Here is a 21,676-nt window from a genome sequence, read left to right as displayed (position 1 = left end):
TTCCTCTGATTCTGCTTGACTACAACACTAATTGTACTCATTAACAGCTCCAGCCTTTTCTCCTTTTCCTTGGGGAATCGCACAATTGCCTTTCATTTTTAATGGAGCCTTTGCCTTGGGCCCAGGAGGGGAGGCTGTGGGCAGTGATGGGGCACAATCTCGTGCCCCATGTGCTCTGTGGCAGTCCCCCAGGAGGAGGAGCTGCTTGGGCCAATCTGCTCGTGACTGCAGAACCAGCAGCCCCTGTCTGGGACAATTACCAGCCTTGGAGCCTGGGAGACCTTCAGTCTCATGACTCCAATTGCAAATTCCTTGTCTTGCTATTGAAGTCTAGATTGAAAGCAGCCAGGACTGGCAGGGAAAACAGTTTAAAATACTCAGTCTTCTGAAGGGTTGGTTTGTTTTCTTCATTGAGAGTGTGAGTTTTAGGCTGTCTCTAGAGACATTCCTTGCACTGACAGCAATGACTAAGTGCTCCCTATGGTCAGGCAGTTAGCACCTGGCTGGGCAGGGAGCAGAGTTGTTCCCCAAGCTGTAGTGGCATCCCTCTCTGTGTTTCTTGAGACCCATGGTCCTATTCCTGCTTTTGGCACTTGTTTGTTACCAGCTCTCAACCAAATGCTCTTTTCCAGACATGGTTTGTATTCCCTGCTGTGAGCAGGTACTACTATGGCTGCTATTTAAGATTCCTTTTAAATACAACTCTCCCCTGCTGCTCTCCAGTATTTGTTAGGGGGGATTTAGTTGTAATTACATTTGGCAATCTAAGCAAAAATAGCCTTACAAGGCAGGGCTGAAATACTAGCTGCAGGTTCCTTTTATTCACAGCACATTTAGCTTTTTGCAGATTACATCACTTAGGGCTTTAGTCCTGTTGTTTTACCCAGCTGTGTGTCACGTCCACCTCTGTTATTTTGTGTACTCGCCCACTTCTTGCCTCTGATGCCCCTTGACTAAGCTGGTGCTGATGATGCTATTAAATCTGAAAATGCTGCGGTCCTGCTGTGCTCTCCCTCAAATGCGCTTCGTGAGTGAGCTGTGGAAGAGCCCTTCCTGGGGAGGCTGTTTCCTCTCCTCCCACTGCCCCATGGTTGAGATTTAGAGGAACTCAGCAGAGCTTCCTCTTGCTCAGCCTTGAAAAGAGTGAGCTGGCTGGGTGTGGAGTTTGTCCTCTTTAAAGCTACTTTCCCTGAGGCCAGAAGAAAAGCAGTGGTTGATCAGTGCCAAGCACCAGGTGCCTTCTATACCCTGGAGAGGGATGGTTTTTGAGCTGGACTTTTGGGTTGTGGTCTGCTGTCTGCTGCTAATGAGAATGGTAGAAAGACAGGCTTGAGGTTGTTTGGGAAGAGAAGGAGCTTCTTTTATGCACTAGAAAAAGGTTTCAGATCCTCTTCATTCAGGAAGGAAGCCTCTAGCCATGGGAGCCCCAAATCTGCAGTGAGTCAAGACCTTTCCTGCTTTCCTTATCCCAAAGGCTTTGAACACCCTTGAACCTTAAATCCCTGCAAAGTGGCCTTTGGGGAAACTGGAAGAACTTTGAGCCCTGGGGCCCAAAGAAGAGCATTCCCAGGAGTTCTTCCACAAGGGGATGCTGAGCTGTGGTGGGCTCATGGGCCCTGGGTGTCTCTGGCTACAGCTGGTCTGATGGGAGCTGATGGCTCTTCCCAGCCCACAGAGAGAAAGGAGTTCTCTCCGTGGAGGGGAGCAGTTAGAGGATGATGTTGTCTTGTCTTGGTGCTTGATGGAATGTGGGCACGTGAGGTTGATACTGGGCTGAGGAAGCTTTTCCTCTCACTGCACTCCCCCATAACCTCAGAGAGTGACCTGCAAGGTGTTCCCCCACCAGATTGTGCAAGGCACATCTGCCCAAGATCTGTGACATACAGCTCTTGCTCTTGTTCTTGTCTCTGGAATGACAAACCACAGAGATCTCCTGAGAGCTTGTAAAACCATTGCTTGGAGATAGTGGAGAGTGTGATCTTGGTCACGTGCTCCTGGCAGGCTGGAAGAGCTCATCTGTTCCCACTTGTGCTGTATGGACATGCGGGAGCCTGAGCTGACTGGAAGAAGCAGTGTCCCTGCAGTGGTAAGTAGTGACAGCACCCAGCCCTGGAGACTGGCAGTAGGGCAGTAGAGACCCAGTAATCAATGGTTTGGCCCAGTGATCAATGGGAAATGGCCAGGCAAAGACAGACCAGAGGTCATTAATTATGCATCTTCTTGGGGACAGAGAGCCTGGGGACTGTGCACATGCCCTGTGCCCTGGTTTGGGCAGCTTGTGGCAGCTCCTGGTTCTCACTGGGCTGGGGACACTGGGCCAGGAGGGTTTGTCCCTTCAGCCACTGAGAGGACATAGCTGTGGCCAGGAGTACAGTTCCCCAGGACATTGTCACCTCACCTGGGTCATGGCCATGGGAAGTGACCCAAGCAGGGGGCAGGTGCCAGCTGGGAGCTCCGTGTTCACCTGGCATTGGTGCTGTGGGTACTACGGATTTCATAGGGATAGGGCAGGAAAAGCCACCTTGCAGAAACCAGGCTGGCACAGCCCTGAGTGGTTCTGGGTCATGAACAGGCTGCAGATGTCCAAGAAGTGATGTCTCAGCTGCTGTGTGTTTTCCTCCCTCCTCCTTCCATTCCCACAGTGCCTTTGCCCCTGTCAGACAGTGCCAGGGGCAGCTGTGGGCAGTAACCAACTGGTTTGCTCCCAGCAGCAGTAGAGGCAGCCAGTGCTGGGCTGTGAGGCTGATGCACGTCCTGGAGCCAGGCGCAGGTGGCATGAGCTGGGTCACAGAGGAGCAGATGCTGCTTGCCACCATTCCCAGCTGACCTCTCTCATCTCCCCTGCCAGCAGGGACAAAGCCAGGGGGCCCCAGAGGTCACTGAGGGGCACAGGGGGATGCAGCACTGCTGGGATGGGGGAAGGGGCTGTGCTTGACAGAGATGATCCCATAGGGCAAGGAAGGCTGGTGGGGGAGGGAGTCGTGCTGATGCTCCCAGCAGGATGGATGCCACAGGGCACACATCCCAAAGGGTGTTTGGGTGCCTGGTGGCCCAGAGTCTTTCCACCTCAAGCTGTTTGACAGGGATCAAGGACAGCACTTTAGCTGTCCCCAAGACCCACAGTCAGGGCATAAATGGAGGGAAGAATTATCTGCCAGCAATCCCATCCATGGCTCCATTGTTGCCCCGGAATGGGTGGCTGTAGCTGTGATTCCTGCCCCACTGCCATGGCAGGGATGACAGAATTCCCATTTGTCTTAGGCTTGAATTTGTAAATTTGCAGTGAGGTGATGTGGCTCTCGCTGGCAGCACTGCTGCATGGCCCATTAGATGTCTGACTCCACTCCAGTTCCCCTGTGTCTCATCTCACAGGACTGTGCAGCTTACAGGTGTGTGGCCAGCCTGCATAGGGTGCACATTCTGCCTCTGAGGTGGGTGGGCATGGAGCAGAGATGCCACGGAGTCTTGCAACACTTGAGGGCTTTATTTCCACATTCAGCACAGCATGAGCACTCCATGTTCCTCCTTCCCCCATCTCCACCGCTTGGCTGGTGGGCACCTGTGAGCATCACTGTGGCAGGTACAGCTTGGGGTCCCCAGGGAAGGGCAGGGCAGGTGCCTGATTGAAGTGAGCCACGAGGAAGATTCCAACGGTGCCACACACAAAGAGAGAGGCCATGATGAAGAAGCAGACACGGTCGATCACCTGTCCCACCATCATCCACTCTTCGCTCTCCTGACAGTGGCACAAGAAGGGTGAGGGCTGTGCCCCACTGCCCCCCATGCAGATCCCTCTCCCCCAGCCCTGACTCACGCTGCTGAAGTCATTCTGCTCCCTCGTGGCATTGGCGATGTAGTTGCAGGCATCCACACAGGCGCGGATCTCAGGACCTGCCTCCTCCAGGCTCTGGCAGAAGTCCTGGGTACTGCCACTTTCCAGACCTCGTCCTACGAGCAGGAGAGCCAGCACAGCAGGCACCTGCAAGTGCTTAGCCACCTGGCACAAAGCCCAACTTCACAGGGAGGTGCCAACCCCCTGGGGTCACTCACCAATCTTGTCCAGCACGGTTTTCATCAGCCCATCTCTTTCCTTCTGCTTCTCAAAGAGCAGCTCAGTCCTGGCTTTCCAGAGCATGTACTCATCAGCTTTCACTATGAGCCCCAGGGAGCTGCGTCTGCGGATGGCTTGCGGAGGCCCTGGGGTCTCCTCTGGCATGGCCATGCCCAGGTAGCGGGGCAGGAGGTGCAGGAACACCTGGGCACAGTGTCACCTGTGGGGACCTGTCCCCCTCGCACTGCCCAGAGCACCCAATGGGTGTGACTGGTTTCCCTGGCATTGTTTGGAGCATGGTGCTATTGGGATGTTGGCACCTGCTGCTCCCCAGTGTTGGGAGTGGCTTGGTGGCACAGTGTGGTCCACTGGGGACATCTGAGGCCTTCTCTTTGTGCCAGGACTTGCACTCAGATGAAGGCATGCCTGCCACCTTACTCTGCAAGGGACATGGCGTTGACCCCCCAATACCCATCCCATTCCTGCTGTCTAAAGGGTAGAGGGATGATGGCAGGTACCTGGCGCACTCTCTGGGACATGGAGTGAGTGTTGGGCGTTCTCAGGGAGACGTTGAGGACAATGACAGCGTTCACCACAATCACCACTGTCACCACCATGAGGAAGGTCAGGTATCTGGGGAGGGGGCACAGAGCCTCAGTGGGGCTGCTGGGTCATAAGCTATGGTCATTCAAGGTCCTCCTCTGTGCCCTCCTGGGCTGGAAGCTGGTGACTGGCAGTGAAACATGGGCAAGTGGTTGCCCTGTGTCAGCTCCATCTGGGCTGAGGGTTATTTCTGTACCAGGGCACTGTCCACAGCACCTGAGACCTTGCAGGCACAGTGGGACAAGAGGGCTGGCACCCCTATCCCAATGTGTCACTTACTTCCCGATGAGAGGCACAGCCTGGGAGGTCTCAGGCACCTTCTGGGCAATGAGGAAGAGGAAGACAGTCTGGGCCAGGAGAACATTGATGGAGACGGTGCATTTCTGCCCACCCGCTGCCAAGGAGGGGCAAAGGCAGAGTTTGGCACAGGGCAGTGCTGTGGGCATTGCCCTCCTAAGGCAAAAAACCCCCACCCAAAAGCTGAATTAGACAAGTCCTGCCTTGAGGCATCAACTATGGGATACCTAGAAATTTACACACTGCCTCCAACCCAAATGCTACAGGAGTGGGTGAGAGTTGATACTAATGGTCCCCAAGCATAGAGGGAACGAGGAGCCCTTCCTGGAGTGTTGCTGTGCCCTTGCACATCTCCATGGCCACAGTGGCACGGTCCCAGTGTACCTTTGGCGGGCAGGAAGTAGACGAGCACACCCATGGCAGAGATGAGGACACAGGGCACGATGATGTTGATGACGTAGAAGAGTGGCTTGCGCTGGATGATGAGGTAGAAGATGACCTGCTGGTACTGGATGTCGTCTGGGGTGAAGTGCTCCGAGTTGATGATCTTCCGGGCAGGGCGGTGCTTGATGGCCCATTCACCGTTCTCTGCATCGTGATGGTGCCAGGTGAGTCCTACTGTCCCCATGGGGGCACTGGGACCCCAGCCCCTCAGTCCAGGGAGGAAGGGGAGGACTGGTGATTGGCATGGGCCACACAGGGCACCCAGGCTGCACACAGTACTAGAGCCACTAGTGAGGGAGAGGAGTACTGTGGAATGTGCCATGGTGCCTGGGCAAAATACCCCAAAAAGCAGTTGGATGGCACAGTTAGGCACATATGGGGCACCTTTAACCCCTTGAGGACTCCCAGGGCTACAGTTGTGGGGCTGGGATCCACCCATCTCCCCATTTCCACAGTGCCACAGAGGGAAGCCAAGCATGACACTGGGTGACAGCGCACTGCTCTCCCCTGCTCTCTGCGGGAGCAATAGATTTTTTCCCAGTCAAGATCGCAACTCAGGCCGGTAATGAAAAAATAAATCTCACTGCCTGAAAAGCATTTTGTTCCTTCAATATGCAATTAAAATGTGATGGAAAACGTCATTGTTTGGCCATGACAGCTACGTTCCCAGCATCAATCAAGCTTGCAGGAGCGGTGCTCTCCGGCAGCAGCTGCCAGGCTGCGAGAGCCCCGAGCCAGGGGGGGTTAGAAAAACAAATCTCTCCCACACTCCCGCTTCCACTAATAACTTAAGTGCCCATGTAATGGTGGGAGCTGCTAATAGTCCCTGCAGCCCTGCTTTTGGCAGCCACCAACGTAGCAGCAGACCTGTTGGATGTCCTCTGTGGTGGGATGCTCTTGTGCCATGGCTGTGGCTGCAGTGTTACCTGTGAAAGCCTCAGGGTCAATGGAGATCCACTCCACGGTCTGGCCATCCTCCACTGTCAGCAGCAGGTTGATTTCATTGGCACTGTATGTCTGGGACCTGGGGAGAGATGAGGTAGTGACACAGGCTGGCATGCAGCAAGCTGGATGGGCAAAGGATGCCAGTGTGGCACCAGGTCATGCTGGCCACTTCCAGCTCTTCGCTGGGGTGCTTGGCTTGTCCATGGTGCCTCCTGCCCAGTGGCAGGGGATAGGTAGGTGGCACTTATCTGCCCAGGGGCAAAGGTGGGCATCCCATGCTAATCCCTGTGTCCCAGGAGGAGCTGCCATGGTGCCCATGCTCACTGGAAGACCATGGTGCAGTTCTGCCAGTCGAAGGGGAAGTAGGTGACATGGATGACGCAGACGCTGCGGTAGATGGCAGGGGGCAGCCAGTAGATGCTGCCATCAGGGGACACCAGCACGTTGGTGTAGAGGGTGATTTCAAATGTCCCGTCGATGCTGGGGGGGAAAAGCATGGGCTTGGCCCCAAACTGTGCCCGGGGCAGCTGCCAGCCCTATGTGGGGCCATGTCCCCATTGCCCTGTCAGCTACTTGTTCTCCAGGACGATGTCCGGCAGCCAGACCATGGTGGAGGGCACCCGCAGCAGCTGGATGTTGTCATATTCCTCAGGGTCCCACTTCAGGCGATAATCAGACCATTGCTGGGAGAAGGAGGGATAAGGAGGAGGAGTCATGGAACCCCCCCAAGATGAAGGAGTCTGTGAGCTGCCTGTGTTATGCTGCCCACAAAATGGGCTCATTTGCAGGTGCCCACAAATGAGGGTGCAGGTTACAGTGCCAGCCCCTCATGGGGTGCCACCCTGGTATGCAAACAAAGCTGGGTGTGATCCTGCCTGGAGGGGTGGGGTCTCACCATCTCGATCCAGACGTTGGTGGTGAGGGTCTCCTCCCGTTCGTTCTGGCAGGGAAGGAAGGAGAGCTTTAGTGCCCTTCCTTCTGCCCCACGTGGGGGCAAATTCTGTCCCACTGGGGGTACCTAGGGTGTCTCTCACCAGGGAGATGAGGTTGGTGAGGGTGAGCTTGAGGGAGACATCGATGATCTCATCCCCCCGAGCCGGGCGCAGTTGTCGATTGTAGTTGGACATGAGGTCCTGGAGCAGCTTCTCCTCCTGGTTCCTGCAGGCCACACCTGGGGGGGCACACGCCGTGGGGACACCCCGGGGGGAAGGCAGCGGTCACTGATGCCCCCTAGACCTTACAAGTTGCGGGGGGAGACACAGGGGTGTGTGCGTGGGAAAGGGATGCCCAGGGGTGAGTTCCGGCGGGTGTGTGCGCTCTGCTCCACAATCCTGACAGTCCCGCCAGTGCACCCAGGGGTGTGTCCCCACCACGCCCTCACCCAGCTCACCCGGGGACCTCCCCAGGGCAGGACACGGAGGCAGTGGGCTGCCAGCCCAGGGACAGCCCGCTGGGGCAGTGCCTGGCGCGGTACTCCCAGGGGGAACAAAAACCCAAGTGCAAAGGTAGGGGGTAGTCAGGTGCCCTCCAGGCCTCTCCCTGGACGGGCAGACCTTACCTGCCAGGGTACAGAGGACGAGGAGGAGGCCGTGGCCATGCATGGCGGTGCCGTGGGGCGCAGGGGCTGGGGCTCCTCTCGGCCGCCCGCGCCGACGCGTTCTGGGCTCGGCGCCCGCTGGGACAGGACAGCTGTCCCCTGCCACCGTCAGCTGCTCCCAACAGCCTCGGGGGCCCGGAGGGACGCGGGACCACCCACTTCCCCCTGGTGGGGCGATGCCAGTTTGTTGGGAAGCTCCTCTGGCATTTTGTGCTGGAGAGGTTGGAATTGGGGCAAGGGGCAAAATGAGCTCTGTGCCGTGTGTTCCCCATGTCTCACATGGAGGGATGCATCTCCTTGCAGGTTACGGGAAAGGGATGTCCCCCTGCCAGCACATCCTGTCCCTGCCATGGCAGTGGCTGCCCCCAGAATATAGGGTGGGGAAGGGGCAGGCAAATCCCATCACATCAGCCTGGGAAGCGATGCCCCCCCTGGGGGTTCAAGTCCTTCCAGCCCCTGTGTAGGGCACAGGGAGGAGAGGATGGGGGTGTGGGGTGTGGTGAGATTCCTGGCTCAGTGGACAGGATGTGACAGCTGTCCTGGGCCCCTGCCGATGGGGGGAAGTCAGCTGTGTCCCCTGAAACCAGAGCCCTGGCATCCCTCTGCTGAGCTGGGGAAGGTGACACCCCTCCGAGCCCCCAGCCTTACACTGTGGGATGGGGTGTGCTGGGGGGACACTGTGGATCTGGCTGGGGGGTCCTGGGGGCAGGAGGGGAAAATGTGGGCACTAATAACATCTCTGCCAACTGCAGTGGGTCTGCAGGGGATGGTGCCATGCTGGGGGGGCCAACTCCTTCCCCAGCCCATCCTGCCCCAAGGGCCCAGCCCACAGGGGTAGCAGGGCCGGTACCACCAAATCCCCTCTGACAGTCACCCCTTCCAGCCACAGCTGGGGTCCATCACACTTAGAACATCCAACAACACCCGTTCCCTGCACAGGGATCACCCTCCCCAGCACATACACACGGTTCAGGCTGTGCCCCAGTGGGGCACACCGAGGACAGCCACCAGTTCAGTGCCCCATGGCAAGAAATATCCAGCTTTATTTTCCCAAACCAAGACAGGTGGGGGAGAGGTTGGCACATGGGATCCCCACACCCCCCTAGATGAAGCGCTTGTTCTCCTCCCGGTAGTCGTAGGGGTCTCCAGCAAAGGGCAGTGGTGGTGGGTGGTTGTAGATGCCCATGAGGAAGATCCAGAGGGTCCCCACCACCAGTGTGGGGGTGATGACGAAGAAGCACAGGCGGTCCAGGGTCCGGGCCACGCGGTTCCAGTTGTCGATTTCCTGTGGAGAGAGCCAAGATCCAGGCAGTGTGGGGGCACAGTGGGCACAGGGAGCCCCCCATGCCCTCCCAGTGCCCGTGGCCCCACCTCATTGTAGCTGTTTTCATCCCTCATGTGCTTGACAATGAAGTTGGCATTGTCAATGACGGGTTTGATGTGCTCATAGGTCTGCTCCTCGCCTGAGTCCATGCCCAGCGGCGCCAAACCTGGGGTTGAGAGGGGGCGGTGAATGGGCTCTGCCAACCCTGGAGACCCCAGCCCAGCCACCCTCCCCCCTGTCCCCGTGCAGGGGCTGTGGCTCACGGGCAGGGGTGATGCGGCTGGTCAGCCCGTGCCGCTCCGACTGCTTCTCGAACATGAGCTCGCTGCGGGACTTGACGCTGAAATATTCCTCTGCCTTGGCGATGTAGCCGGCCGAGCTGCAGCGCCGGATGCACGGGGCGCCTGCCGGGCTCTCGGATGGCTGTGTCATGCCCAGCAGCCGGGGCAGGCTCTCCAGGAAGACCTGGGACACAAGAGGGAGTGTCATGTCCCCTGGCCACCTCCCCAATGTGTTGCTACCTTGTCCTCACTTTCTGCCCACAAACTCCATCTGTCACAGGGCTGTGCTGTCCCATGCCCTCTGTTGGGTACAGAGTGACCCTTGTTCCCACCAGTGCACCCACCCCAGCCCACACCCTGCTCACCTCTCTGACCCAGTCAGACATGATGTGGGTGCTGGGGGTGCGGAAGTGGAAGTTGAGGACCACGACGGAGATGATCACCACAGCTGTCACCAGAAGCATGATAAAAAGCAGATACCTGGTAGGGAGCATGGTCTTGGAGCATTGCCTCAGGGACTGGGCACAGGCAGAGCTGCCCTCTGGCACCAGGGGACTCCACAATGTCCCCACTGCACACAGTGGTGCCCAGACTCACTTGCCAATGAGGGGGATGGCATGGGAAGTGGCAGGCAGGCGCTGGGAGATCAGCAGGAGGAAGACAGACTGGGCCAGGAGCACTGAGATTACCAGGGTCATCTTCTCACCACCTGGAGAACAGGTGAGCTCAGGGCAAACTTTGCCCCAGGTACCTCTAGCAGAGTCCACAGTGCCAGGGTTGCCCTTGAGTGTCCCACAATGCCCTATATAGGGGTTTTCTGTTATGGGAGTACCCTCGGGTCCCACATGGGATATCCTGTGCCCACGTGCACCTCTGCCAGGATGCCTGGCTGGGGTGATGACGTTCTGCATGGGAATATTCCAGTTCCAGGTTGTCCTCATGCTGGGTATTGGGGTGTTGCTGTGCCCCAGGGCCTGGTGCAGGTGTGGGACACGGAGGTGCCCCATGGATGTGACTCCCATGACTGGCACACATGCCACAGGGCTCACTCACTGTCAGCAGGCAGATAGAAGACGAGGATGACCATGAAGGCAATGAGGATGCAGGGTATGACGATGTTGATGACATAGAAGAGTGGCTTGCGCTTGATGATGAGATAGAAGGTGATGTCCTGGTGCTCACTGGTGTCCAGGGGAATGTCAGGATAGATGTTCTTGCGGGCTGGGCGGTGGATAATTTCCCATTCCCCATTCTCTGCCAGGGCACAGGGGACAGCATACAGCATGGGGGACACCTGCCGTGACCATCCACACCAGATCCACCAGCACCAGTGTTCCTCACCAAAGTGTGGATTGCTTTCCAAGGCCTGGAGTGAGTGCCAGGATGCCAAAGCCACAGGTAGTGAAGTTTCTCCACGGCAGTGTGTCCCAACTCCACCTCTGCTCCCACCCTCCCCCCTTTACAGAGAGCACCAGCATTACCCGTGAAGCCTTCGGGGTCAATGATGATCCACTCCACTGGGTAAGACTTCCCCGTGTCTGGGTCACTGTCCGTCTTCAAGTGCATGTTGATCTCCAGGGCACTGTATGCCAGCGACCTGGACCACAGCCAGGGAGACAGACAGTGAGGGGCTGCTGGTTACCCACCACCCCACCCACCCTGACCTCCAGCATGATGGACTTAGGCCACCAAGTCACCTACAGACCCCCACCTTGCTGCACCTCAGCAGCAATGGGAGGCACTGGCAGCAGCAGGCACCCAGGCGTGCCATGGCCACCCCGCTGCCCTGAGCCAGCCACCCAGACCTGAATCTGAGGGAGCAGTTCTGCCAGTCGAAGGGGAAGAAGTCAACGTTGATGAGGCAGGTGCTGCGGAAGATGGCGGGTGGCAGCCAGTAGACGTAGCCCGTGTCGTAGATGAGGACGTTGCAGTAGTAGGCGACCTCAAAGAGCCCATCATTGCTGTGCCAGGAGGGAGACAAGGTTATGGCACAGCTGGGAATGGGGCAAGGGGAGTCCTGGACATGCACCGGGAACAGTTCTGAAGGATTGGGAGGGGAAATTAAGGCACAGCTCACTTGTTCTCCAGGACTATCTCTGGCAACCACAGCATGTCTGGTGGCAGGCGGAGCACCCCGATGTCCCCAAACTCAGACTTGTTCCACTGCAGGCGGTAATCTGTCCAGCCCTGGAGGGGGGAATCCTCAGGTCACCCCCTCACCATGATGGGCCACCCCATGGTGGCACAACTGATGCTGTGACACCTGTCCCTACTCACGTGCTCGAGCCATACGTTGGTGGTGAGTGTCTCGTCCACCTCTTTCTGCAAACAGCAACATGGGGCAGTGAGATGCCAGGGTGTCCCCCCAGCCCCGACTCCCAACCTCACCAGCCAGGGTTGGGACAGCAGCCTCAGGGTTCCCCCCCATGCAACCAGCCCTAGGGGTGAGCATGCTGGGGGGCACCCCACAGCAAGCCTTGCCCTCTGGGGCTCACCAGTGAGATTAGGTTGGAGAGTGTGAGGGCCAGGTAGACATCCACAACCTCGTCAGTGGAGACCACAGGGCGCAGCTCTTTGTCGTAGCCCTTCTCCTCAAACAGGTGGTGGATGAGCCGCTCCTCGTGGTTCACGCAGAGCCCACCTGGGGGTGTGGGGTCAGGCAAACCAGGGGGCTCAGGGGTTACTGGCCCAGTGCCACCCCCTAGGGATACTCAGCTAGGGCAGGGTGGTATAGGAATAGAGGGGAGGGGAACAGGCCAGGACAGTGCATGTCTGTGCTGCACAGGAAAACAGACAGGGACATGCAGGAATGACAGACATGTGGGGACACATGGTCACACATGTTCACGGGACAAAGACATGGGCACAGACACAGAGGGATCACAAATACAAACCCAGCACAGGGAGGGACACAGACAGGAGGCATTTGGACACAGACACGGTAGAACTGTGCACACGGGTGGCTGTACACACAGAACACACATGGACTCGTGGACATGGACCCAGTGTGTGCAGGGACACGTGGTCATTCGGCACAGACAGGCACTTACAGGGACAAAGGGATATAATGACACTGTGCATTGACAGCACATAGCCCGGGGAGGAGCATGGCTCTGGGTGGCATAGCCACGAAAGAAGCACAAAGGACATGCAGTGACTGGACTCTGCCAGGCAATACCCAAAATGCAGCCCTGGTGCACAGTTTGGACCCTGCCACCATCATCTCCCCCCAGCCCATCGAGGGGACCCATAACCCCATGGGCACCCCATGCAGCAGAGCAAGAGGGCACCCCATGACCCAGACCCTGCTCACCCGACAGCACCAGTGCCCCGAGCAGGGCCAGCTGCTGCAGCAGGTTCCCCATGCGGCGCCCGCGGTGCCCTCACGCCGTGCCAGGCCCTGGCCGCTTCCCTGCCTGGCCTGGCTGAGCGGATGTCCGGCTGCCGGGGGACTGGGAGATGGATGGTGCCAGGTGCTGAGGGGGAAGGGTGCCGGCACCAGAGAGCCGCTCCAGCCCCTCTCTTCCGGCACCCCCTCGTGCAGGGAAGGGGAGATGGGCAGGCACAGCTGGCCTTGCTGGCCCCATGGGTGTCAGCCCATCACCCTGAGCCGGGGCTCCCCAGCACAGGCACTGCTGGGCACGGGGAGCAGCCGTCCCTTCCCTGCTGCTCAGCAGTCCCAGTGATGCTGCTCGGAGAGGCAGGGTCCCCACAGCAGGGTCCCCAGGGTACTCTGAATCCCAACCCTCACCAAGCACGGGGGTGCCACCCACCACTGACCCTGGGCACTCTCAGCCCCTTCATCAGGAGGTTTCATGTTGGTCCCTGAGGGGTATCACCGGGGTGAGCACCAGTGCTGTGCTGTGGGTGCTGCATGGGCAGGAGGGGTGTCTGACCCCTGGGGAGGGGTCTGGGATGTCTTTGCCAGGGTGCACACAGCAGGAACCAAGGCTGGAGGCATCACTTCAGAGTACAGGGGGGCTGGGAAGGGGGACACAATGGGATGTTGTAGCTTCCTTGGAAATTGCCCCCACTTTGCCAGCATCATGTGGCACAGCACTCACTTCACATTTGCCAGCTACTACTGGAAAATAGAACCCTTCTTTATTGAAAAATAAACCTTCTCTGTACAAATAAATAACAGCTCAGGTGCCTCTGGGGAAGATGGGGTGAGAGTGGGCTTGCCAAAGGGGAGGTCCGAGGGGAGAGCAGGACTGTGATTCCTGGCTGAGGTGCTTCAGGTACCCATCAGGGCCCCATAGCCCAGGGGAGGGAAGTGCTGGTGGGAAGAGAGACTGAGGTACAACTGGGGACAAAAGGGTGGAAGAGCCTGAGACAGGGAATGGAGTGTGTTTGAAGGACAAAAGAGACACCAGCCCCAGTGCCCTCTCCCCATGCTGGCACACTGCCCCAGGGGCACCATTAGGTTTTCAGCACTTCCAGCGCCAGAGCGACGAGGCCAGGCATGCTACGGGCCAGTGAGTCACTCTCCAGCCCCACGAGGCCAGTGAAGGCCGTGGGGCGGCCCCCTACAGTGGCCCGAACCTGTGCCCGGTACAGTCCCTGGGTATTTTTGGAGCCCAAGTCCACCAGGATCTGTGGGAAGACAACAGTGCCGTGAGTCCCAGGGGAGCCATGGGCACAGTGGGACAGTGGCGGGCTGGGGGGTGGGATGGCACTGCCTGGCTGCCAGGGTGTGTGGCTCGGAGTGGCTGGATGGGGCACTCACCTCTTGGAAGGTCATGGCCAGGTCTGCCTCGGGCACCCGCAGCACCCAGGCGTACAGGTCCCGCACCGCGCCCACCCGCACTGCCGACTCGTTGAGGCCCGGGCAGGCTGCAGCCCCCAGGACGGGCAGGAGAGACATGGAGGAGACATCAGGGATTAGTCGTGGGGGCACCACGCTGCTGCCCACCACAGGGAGGAGCATCTTTGCTCTGGGGACACCAGGGGAGCAGAGTGGGGGAAAATATACCAAAAGTCTGTCCCACTGAAATGGGACAGCCTGGAGACAGGGGTGCAAGGCTGGGCTTGTCACCATTCCCCTGGTGATACCTAGCACCCCATAGGGTCTGTGGGAGCTTACCTCTGCCCACGCCTGCCTCCTTCTCCTCTTCCTCCTCCACCCTGGGCAGCTCGGTGGGCACCAGTTCACGTTTCTCCCTCAGTGCAGACCCTGCCACGGAGAGCAGTGTAAAACCCTGGTGGGCACTGCCCAGACACAGAGCTGGCTGGTGGATGGACAGCCTGCCGCCCCATTGCCCCCAGTCCCTCCAGGCTCACGGGGTTCATGGCTTGGCACGGGGGTTCCTGCCAGCTCTCCAGATGCCCATTGTGGCTCCATGGCTTCCAGGGTGGTGCCAAGCTCCAACTCTGCCCGCAGCTGGGTGAGGAATGCTCGTCCCTGTGCCACCATCTCCTCCACCACATCCTCACCCTGATGAAGGGAAGGAGGGGACAGGATGGGAGATGGGACAACCACAGGGCACCTGTGGGCACAGCCACATGCATGGTGGCAGAGTGCAGGGCATGAGTGTGCTGGTGTCAGAGAAGGCATTGGTGACATGCAACTGCCCTGTGGCTTTGCTGGGTCAGATCCTAAGCTGCAGGGCCAGACCCATGGCTGGCTCTGCACTGGTTGGACTTGGGAGCACTGGTTTCAGCTAGGGAGAGTGAGGTGCCCCTTCTGTGGTGGCAAAGTGAAAGACGTCACTTCTGTGGCTGAACAGAGGACAACGGACCCAAGGCATGTCAAAAGGGGACACTGGGGAACTCAAGGGGTTTGGTCCCTGCTGGCCCAGTCACAAGAGGACAGGGGGGTCCCCCAGCCTGTCCCTCCCCACATACCTGCAGGAAGAGCTGCGTCTCCCCGGGGAGCTGCTCCCTGTCCCTTGTTGTCACCAGGTGGCTGCTCCCTGCCATGGTCTTCAGAGCCTCCACCCAGTCCTGCAGCTGGGGTCCCACTACCCCAAAAAGCTCTGCAAAAGCTCCCCACCTAGAAGCACAATGGGGCAAGCTCAGATTGGGTGGGCCGTGTCACCCCCTGCACCCTACCTGGGCACCCTGGGGGGGTGCCCTGGTTGCACCAGGAACAGGATCCCAGTGCTTCAGGCTGTCCCCAAAATGGCATGTCAGTGCCCACCAGTATCTCAACCACCTCCCCAACCTCTTTAGCCCCTCATCAGGCCCACCATGCCTCACCTGCTGGGGGGTCTCTGGGGTCCCACTGCTGTGGGGCGGGATTGGCCCCCTGCCACAGCTGGGCCTGCGGGACAGGACAAGGGATAGAGGATCCCTATTGGAAGCCAGGGCAGGGAGCTGGTGCTGCAACCACCAGCATAGGGGAGACTGAGGGGACCCCAAATGGCCATGGGTGGTCCAGCCTGAGAGAGTACCTGGGGCATCCCTGCGGACACGGGGAGGAAAGAAGTGCCCATAGATCTTTCCCAGAAGCTGGGGCAGAGTGCGGGTGAGGAAGGAGAAATCAAACTGGTTTCGGATGAAGTCCCCAGCCCGGCGCAGGAGATCCACCAAGGTCTGGGCATAGGAGTGAAGCTCTGTGGGCACAGAGGGAGAGACGTAGCCCTGGGCCCACGTCAGAAATGGGGTCCCTCCCTACACCCTAGCCCTGGCATGACCCCCAGCTCACCACATCGTCTTGTCCTGGCATGGCAGGTCTCCTCGGCCAGGCGGGCACAGGCAGCCCGGCCCTGAGGTGCCCGACAGGATGTGGTGTAGAAGGCGCAGAGACGGGCGCGCTCCGGGGACTGCTGCTCGGGGGGCAGCTGTGCCACAGCCAGCAGGTCGAAGCAGCTCGGCTCTCGGCTGCCAGGGGCAGCTGTGAGGGAACCAGCACTGCCATGAGTGCTGAAACCCCCCTGGGCATCTCTGTGACCCCGCGGAGCAGCCAGGAGCACTCACAATCCATCTGGAGACTCAGCCAGTCTGTGAAGGCCGTGACACGGGTGTAGACTCCTGGTTTGCCCCGCTCACCGCAGCCATCACCCCACGAGGTGATGCCGTAGAGGACAAAGTGGTGCGAAGTGGGGTCCTCGCAGGCCAGCGGGCCCCCTGAGTCGCCCTGCAGGGGAAATGCCCGTGCACTGGGCTTGGACCCCAGCCATACTGATGGGCTGTGGTAGGTGCCCGTCACTCTGTGTGAGGGATTTTTGAAGTGGGGTGCTGACAGTCCCTCAGGCACGGCGTTACCTGGCAGGAGTCGATGCCTCCAGACAAATACCCAGCACAGAACATGGCACTGGTGAGAAGGTCCTTGCCCAGGGCACCCCGGCACGTCTCTTGGCTGAGCAGGGGCACCTGCGCCTCCATCACCACATCGGCTGCCGGTCCCTCTGCCGGGCAAGGCACCCATTACAGGGTCCCCTGTGCCCGGACATCTCCCTCTCTTTCACACCCCCCTGCCTGCCTCGGAGCTCGGGGGCTGGGCGCGGGAGAGGGCACAGACGGGAACACCCCACGGGGTCTCACCTTCGTAGAGGGAGCCCCAGCCCACGATGTAGCAGGGCGTGCCGGGGCTGGGCTCCGCGGGGCCGCTGGGAAGGCACACGGGGCTGACGGTAGGTGATGGGGCCAGGGGCACCGCCAGCTCCAGCAGCGCCAGGTCCCCGTGAAACGTCTTGGGGTTAAACTGGAAGGAGATGTGGGGATGTCAGTGGGGGCCCCTGGGGCATGCACAGGGAGGTGGGGGTGGTGCCCACCTCCACCGACCTTAGGGTGAGGCAGGATGCGCCGGACGGGCACTGCCCGCTTGCCCGCTCCCGGCTTGCCCAGCTCGTAGTCGCCCACCACCACTGTCCACGCCAGCTCGTTCCGGTTCCTGGCAGGATGGGGGGAGCCAGTTACAGAGGTAATGGTACTTCCCCGTGCCCGCCTCTGCAGGGACATCATCCCCGCACGGCCGTGCCCCCAGCGTACCCTCCGAAGCAATGTGCCGCCGTGAGGACCCAGGAGCGCCCCACCAGCACCCCGCCGCACATCAGCTCCCCGTGCAGCCGCACCGACACCAGCCAGGGCCAGGCGCCCCGCGGGGCCACGCTGCCGCCCATGATCCGTCCTCGGGGGACTGTGGCGTTGGTTTGTGGGACCCCGCGGCGCCCGCAGCTCCCTGGGGGACAAGGTCGGGATGAGGGGGGCATCCTGCAGGCCGGCTGCTGCACATGCCGTCTCCCAGGTGGGCTCGGGTGGCCGGGGATGGCCGTGGCAGGTGGAGGGGGTGGCGGGAGATGAGGCGCGTCGGGCGCGCTGTCAAGCCTCATCGTGCTCACGGAGGCGAGCGGGCGGAGGGCCGGGGGCGCCCCGCAGTCCGGCAGCTGCCGACGCTAACCTCTGCCCCCCGGCCCAGCAGGCAGCTGGGGGCCAGGGGCGCCCGCCGGCGTGGTGGGGGGGTGGCGTGGGCACGGCGGGGCCGTCCCGGCTCACCTGGCATTGCCGCCTCCGCTGCTGCGTCAGGACTCGGGGCTGCGGCCACCGTCTCTGCAGGGACAGGCTGTCATGGCATGTGGGGACACTCTCTCCCGGTGTCACCACCACATCCCTGCTGTCCTCATATCGCCCCAGTTCCTTTCGGTGGCCCCAGACCCCCATCAGCCCGAACAAACACTCCTGTAACCACCCCAGGGAGTGCTCATCACCCCCAGTGACTCAGTGTCCCCAGTGTCCCCTTGCCCACTTCTCCCACCGCAGATTGTTCATTGCCGCTCAGTGTCCCAGCCCAGCCCAATTTGCTCATCGCTCCAAATGCCTGCATCCCCCAAATCTCCAATTCCCTTCCCAGATTCATCTCCCAGCCTTCCATCCCACCAGAGATCCCGCATCACTCTATCATACCCCCACCTCCACCATCTCCTCACTCCACCCCAACACCCTCTGTCACCCCAGCACCCCATATCCCTTCCAAGCATCCCCTGGGGATAGCCCATTTGTTATTGTAGGGTCTCCCATCTCTGGGAGGAGCCGGGGGGGATGTGGGTGCCCACTCACGGCACTCCTGGAGGCGGTGGCTGCAGAGCTGGGCGCTGAGTGGGGCACAGGTGTGCAGGGCCCCCTCAGGCGGGCACAGGCGCTGGTAGGGGGCACAGGCTTGGCTCAGTGCCCAGTTGCGCTGGGACAGCTCGGGCAGCGCCTGGGCATCCAGCAGGGCCTGGCAGCTGGGGGGCATGGCAGGGGGCACAGCTGGAGCTGCAAGGACAGCAGAGCTATCAGCATCACTGTGTCCTCCCTCTGCTCCTCTGCCCAGGCCACCTCAGTCTCTGCTTTGGGATGGGTGGGAAGGGAGCATGATAGGTTGTGGAGTCAGCATGTTTTGGTAGGGTCTTCTGGGTACTAGGGTATGTTTTGGGGTGAATATCTGAAAAGATCTCAAGGGATCGGGCAATGATTTGAATAGGGCTCCTGATGACTGGGTAAGATCTAGATACGATGGAACTGCTTGTGCAGGGTTGTTAGCAGGTAGGGATATGTTTCAGGAGCCTGGGCACTGTTTTGGTTAAAGCCTGTAGGTTAAACCTGTAGGGGATGAGTATGGTTTGGGTAAAATCTTCAGGTATCATTTTGATTGGATTTCTAGGGGATGATGTAGGCATCCAAATAAATATTTGGGCGGAGTCTCCAGGCATGGGTGCAGATTTTAGTAGGATCTTTTGGGCATGGGATGGTGTTTGGATAGGACCCCTGGGCTGCATTTGGCTCAGGATCCTGGGTTCTATTTGGGTAGGGTCTCCTGGGGACAGGGCAGTGGAGGTAACGGGGCTATGACTCACGTGGGCAGTGGCTGGTGATGTTAGCGCAGGGTGGGAAGAGGCAGGGGGCACAGAGCCCGCAGGCGCCCCGCTGCCGCTGCTGCTCAGACAGCGCCCGCTCCAGTGCCAGCAATGCGCTCCTGAGTGCTGCCTCCAGCACCAGCGTCCCACGGCTGGACAGTGCTGATGGGTGCACACAGGGAGCTCAGACCCCCAGAGCCCCCACTGCTGCCTCCCACCCCCCAACACAGCCATGGAGTGCCCCCAGCCCTCCTGGTGCCCTGATATCACCAAGGTGAATGCCAGGCTGGGCATGGCCTGTCGCCCCTTGACACTGCCTAGAGTTGCAGTCACCAGTGTCACCTCCCTGCTGGGGCTGGCACATGCACACCTGGGTGTTTGCCCAGGTCTCTGTGGGCCTGTTGTACATGGAGACAGGGTGTGAGCCCAGGCAGGTGTGCCCACATGTGTACCTCTGTGCAGTTTTGAGTGCACACTTGTGTGTACCAGGGTCCCTGTGCCCATGTCTGCATGTCCCTGCGTGTGCCCATGTGTGTGCAGTCCTGTGCCTGCCCTGTGTGTGCATTCCCCTGTGTGCCCCTACCTGTGACCACCTGTACCCACGCAGAGCCACCTTCCTGCTGGCCATGCCCTGGCAGAGTGTCCGCCGGGACTGGCACAGGTACTAGAGCCAGAGGGAGTGCTGGTGCCACAGGGCATAAACCACAGCACTCCCTGCATCCCCTGTGTGCCCTAGTGCCACTGGCAGCACTTGACACCCAGGGCACCCAGTCCAGGCAGCGCAGGCATGCCCCGGATTCTAAGGGGTTTTTGACAGGGACCTGGCCATTCTGCTTGTGCTGCCACCCTACCTGAGAGTGCACCCAAGGGTTCCATCTTCCACAACCACCCCATCTGCAGCCAAACTCTCCCGCAAAGACGCCCCCGTCCCTGTGCCCCACTGACCTTGCAGGATGCTGGCCGGCATGGGGTACAGCCTCTGGCCCAGGGGAGCGCCCCCCACCAGCTGCAGCAGCGGCAGCAAAAGCATGGAGGGGACCAGCCGGACCCCGAGAAGAGCGTCCCGTGTCCTCTTCCCTCTTTGCTCCATCCCCGGACGGGCAAAGGGGGGCAGGCGGGGGGAACCCCCGATATGCCCGAGGCAGGAAGGAGGGATGGATATATACGGTGCCCCCCGGGCGGTGGGAGGAGAGAGGGGCCGGGGGAACACAAACAGGCGAGTTCATTAATGTCGCGCCAAGATGCCAGCTCGGGGCGGGGGGCGCGGGGGGGGGCGCAGCCGGGGCCTCAATGCCGCCTTTGTTCGACGAGGCCTCCGGGCGGGCAGCATCAGACGGGCGCTGCGCTCCGGCGCTGCCCGCGGCCCTTGATCATTTTCACGCCAAGCCCCGGCCGCGCCACCCTCCCTCCTGCGGGCCCCGGGCGGGTGGGAACGCACCGGCGGCTGCGGGCGCGGGGGGCCCGGGCTGCGCGTGGGAGCCCCGCCGGCGGTTTCAAAGGCGGGCAGCGGGCCGGGAGCGGCCGAGCGGACAAGGCGGGGGGGAGGGAGGGCGGGGGTGTCCGGGGCGGGGGGTCCCCGCTCTCTGTGCCAGCCCAACCCTGGCTGAACGGGTCGCCCCGCGCAAGGGCACTGCATCTCCGTGCTGAGCAGCGGCTGTCCTCGGGGATACCCCTCCGATGCCCCCCGCCGCAGTACCCCCTGTCCTGCCTGGGATGCAGGAAGGTCTTGCCCCGGCGAGGGGCAGGTGGGACCATGTGATTGGCTGTCCTTGCTTGCTCTCTTCTTCAGCAGCAGGCCCGGGCTGGGGACAGCTTTGGCCTCAGGGATAGGGGGGCTACACTCACCAGCCCAGCTGGACGATCTGGTCTGCACCTGCTGCTCGGCTGGTCATTGGCACTACATTTTGGGATACCACCGTCCTGCCCCCTTTGCCACCCTCCTGTGCCCACGAGTTCAGCCTCGGCTCCTTTGGTGAAAGAGTGCAGCTGCATCTCCATCACTTCTTTGGGGTGCAGCAGATGCCTGTGCCCCCACCTCTGTCCCTGTAAAAGGGACTGGGGTTTCTGGGTCCTATGTCCATTTGTGGGATGCCCATCTTTGCTAGGGGAAGAGATGGGTGCCTGTGTCCAGACCTCTGACCTTGCAAGAAGTTGGGGGTGTCCGTGTCCTCATGTCCTCTGGGGAACAGGGGGCGGCCGTGCTCAAATCTCTGTACGCCGTAGGGGGTACCCACGCCCCGCTCTCTGTCCCCATTAAGTGCAGCAGGTGCTCGTGTCCCCATCCCCATTTCGAGTCCGGGAGCTGCTCGTCCCCATTAGGGGCAGGAGCGGCTCCGTGCCCGCGCTCCCCCCGGC

At 60.2% G+C, this 21,676-nt stretch overlaps 3 protein-coding genes across 3 annotated transcripts; all 3 read right to left on the bottom strand.

Annotated features, from left to right (window-relative positions):
* Window positions 1-3,270: 3,270 nt before the first annotated feature.
* On the bottom strand, window positions 3,271-8,144 carry CHRNG (cholinergic receptor nicotinic gamma subunit). The gene is given in 14 exon segments (XM_063408646.1): window positions 3,271-3,736; window positions 3,815-3,948; window positions 4,051-4,255; window positions 4,570-4,684; window positions 4,934-5,048; window positions 5,336-5,539; window positions 6,322-6,419; window positions 6,665-6,820; window positions 6,914-7,023; window positions 7,236-7,280; window positions 7,375-7,511; window positions 7,899-7,956; window positions 7,958-8,105; window positions 8,107-8,144. Coding segments are annotated over 14 exon segments (1,731 nt in total). The 3' UTR covers window positions 3,271-3,568.
* Window positions 8,145-9,039: 895 nt separating this feature from the next.
* Window positions 9,040-13,278, bottom strand: CHRND (cholinergic receptor nicotinic delta subunit). Its single transcript, XM_063408647.1, has 12 exons — window positions 12,856-13,278; window positions 12,038-12,183; window positions 11,820-11,864; window positions 11,620-11,729; window positions 11,348-11,503; window positions 11,024-11,139; window positions 10,596-10,796; window positions 10,140-10,251; window positions 9,908-10,022; window positions 9,525-9,726; window positions 9,309-9,427; window positions 9,040-9,222 (listed from the first exon to the last, which is right to left on the bottom strand). Exons 1-12 carry the CDS (start codon window positions 12,905-12,907, stop codon window positions 9,040-9,042), a joined length of 1,557 nt encoding a protein of 518 aa, XP_063264717.1. The 5' UTR covers window positions 12,908-13,278.
* Window positions 13,279-13,650: 372 nt separating this feature from the next.
* On the bottom strand, window positions 13,651-20,411 carry PRSS56 (serine protease 56). Its single transcript, XM_063408645.1, has 17 exons — window positions 20,267-20,411; window positions 19,322-19,483; window positions 18,543-18,740; window positions 17,982-18,035; window positions 17,478-17,667; window positions 17,271-17,379; window positions 17,031-17,190; window positions 16,752-16,894; window positions 16,464-16,623; window positions 16,192-16,380; window positions 15,938-16,099; window positions 15,744-15,807; window positions 15,390-15,537; window positions 14,826-14,979; window positions 14,629-14,718; window positions 14,272-14,378; window positions 13,651-14,138 (listed from the first exon to the last, which is right to left on the bottom strand). Exons 1-17 carry the CDS (start codon window positions 20,409-20,411, stop codon window positions 13,965-13,967), a joined length of 2,409 nt encoding a protein of 802 aa, XP_063264715.1. The 3' UTR covers window positions 13,651-13,964.
* Between the last annotated feature and the right edge of the window lie 1,265 nt (window positions 20,412-21,676).

This window comes from Prinia subflava, chromosome 11 (assembly GCF_021018805.1).
Source record: "Prinia subflava isolate CZ2003 ecotype Zambia chromosome 11, Cam_Psub_1.2, whole genome shotgun sequence".
NCBI classification, from domain to species: Eukaryota; Metazoa; Chordata; class Aves; order Passeriformes; family Cisticolidae; genus Prinia; species Prinia subflava.
The sequence above is the reverse complement of the archived record's forward strand: the minus strand, read 5'-3'. Positions and strand labels throughout refer to the sequence as shown.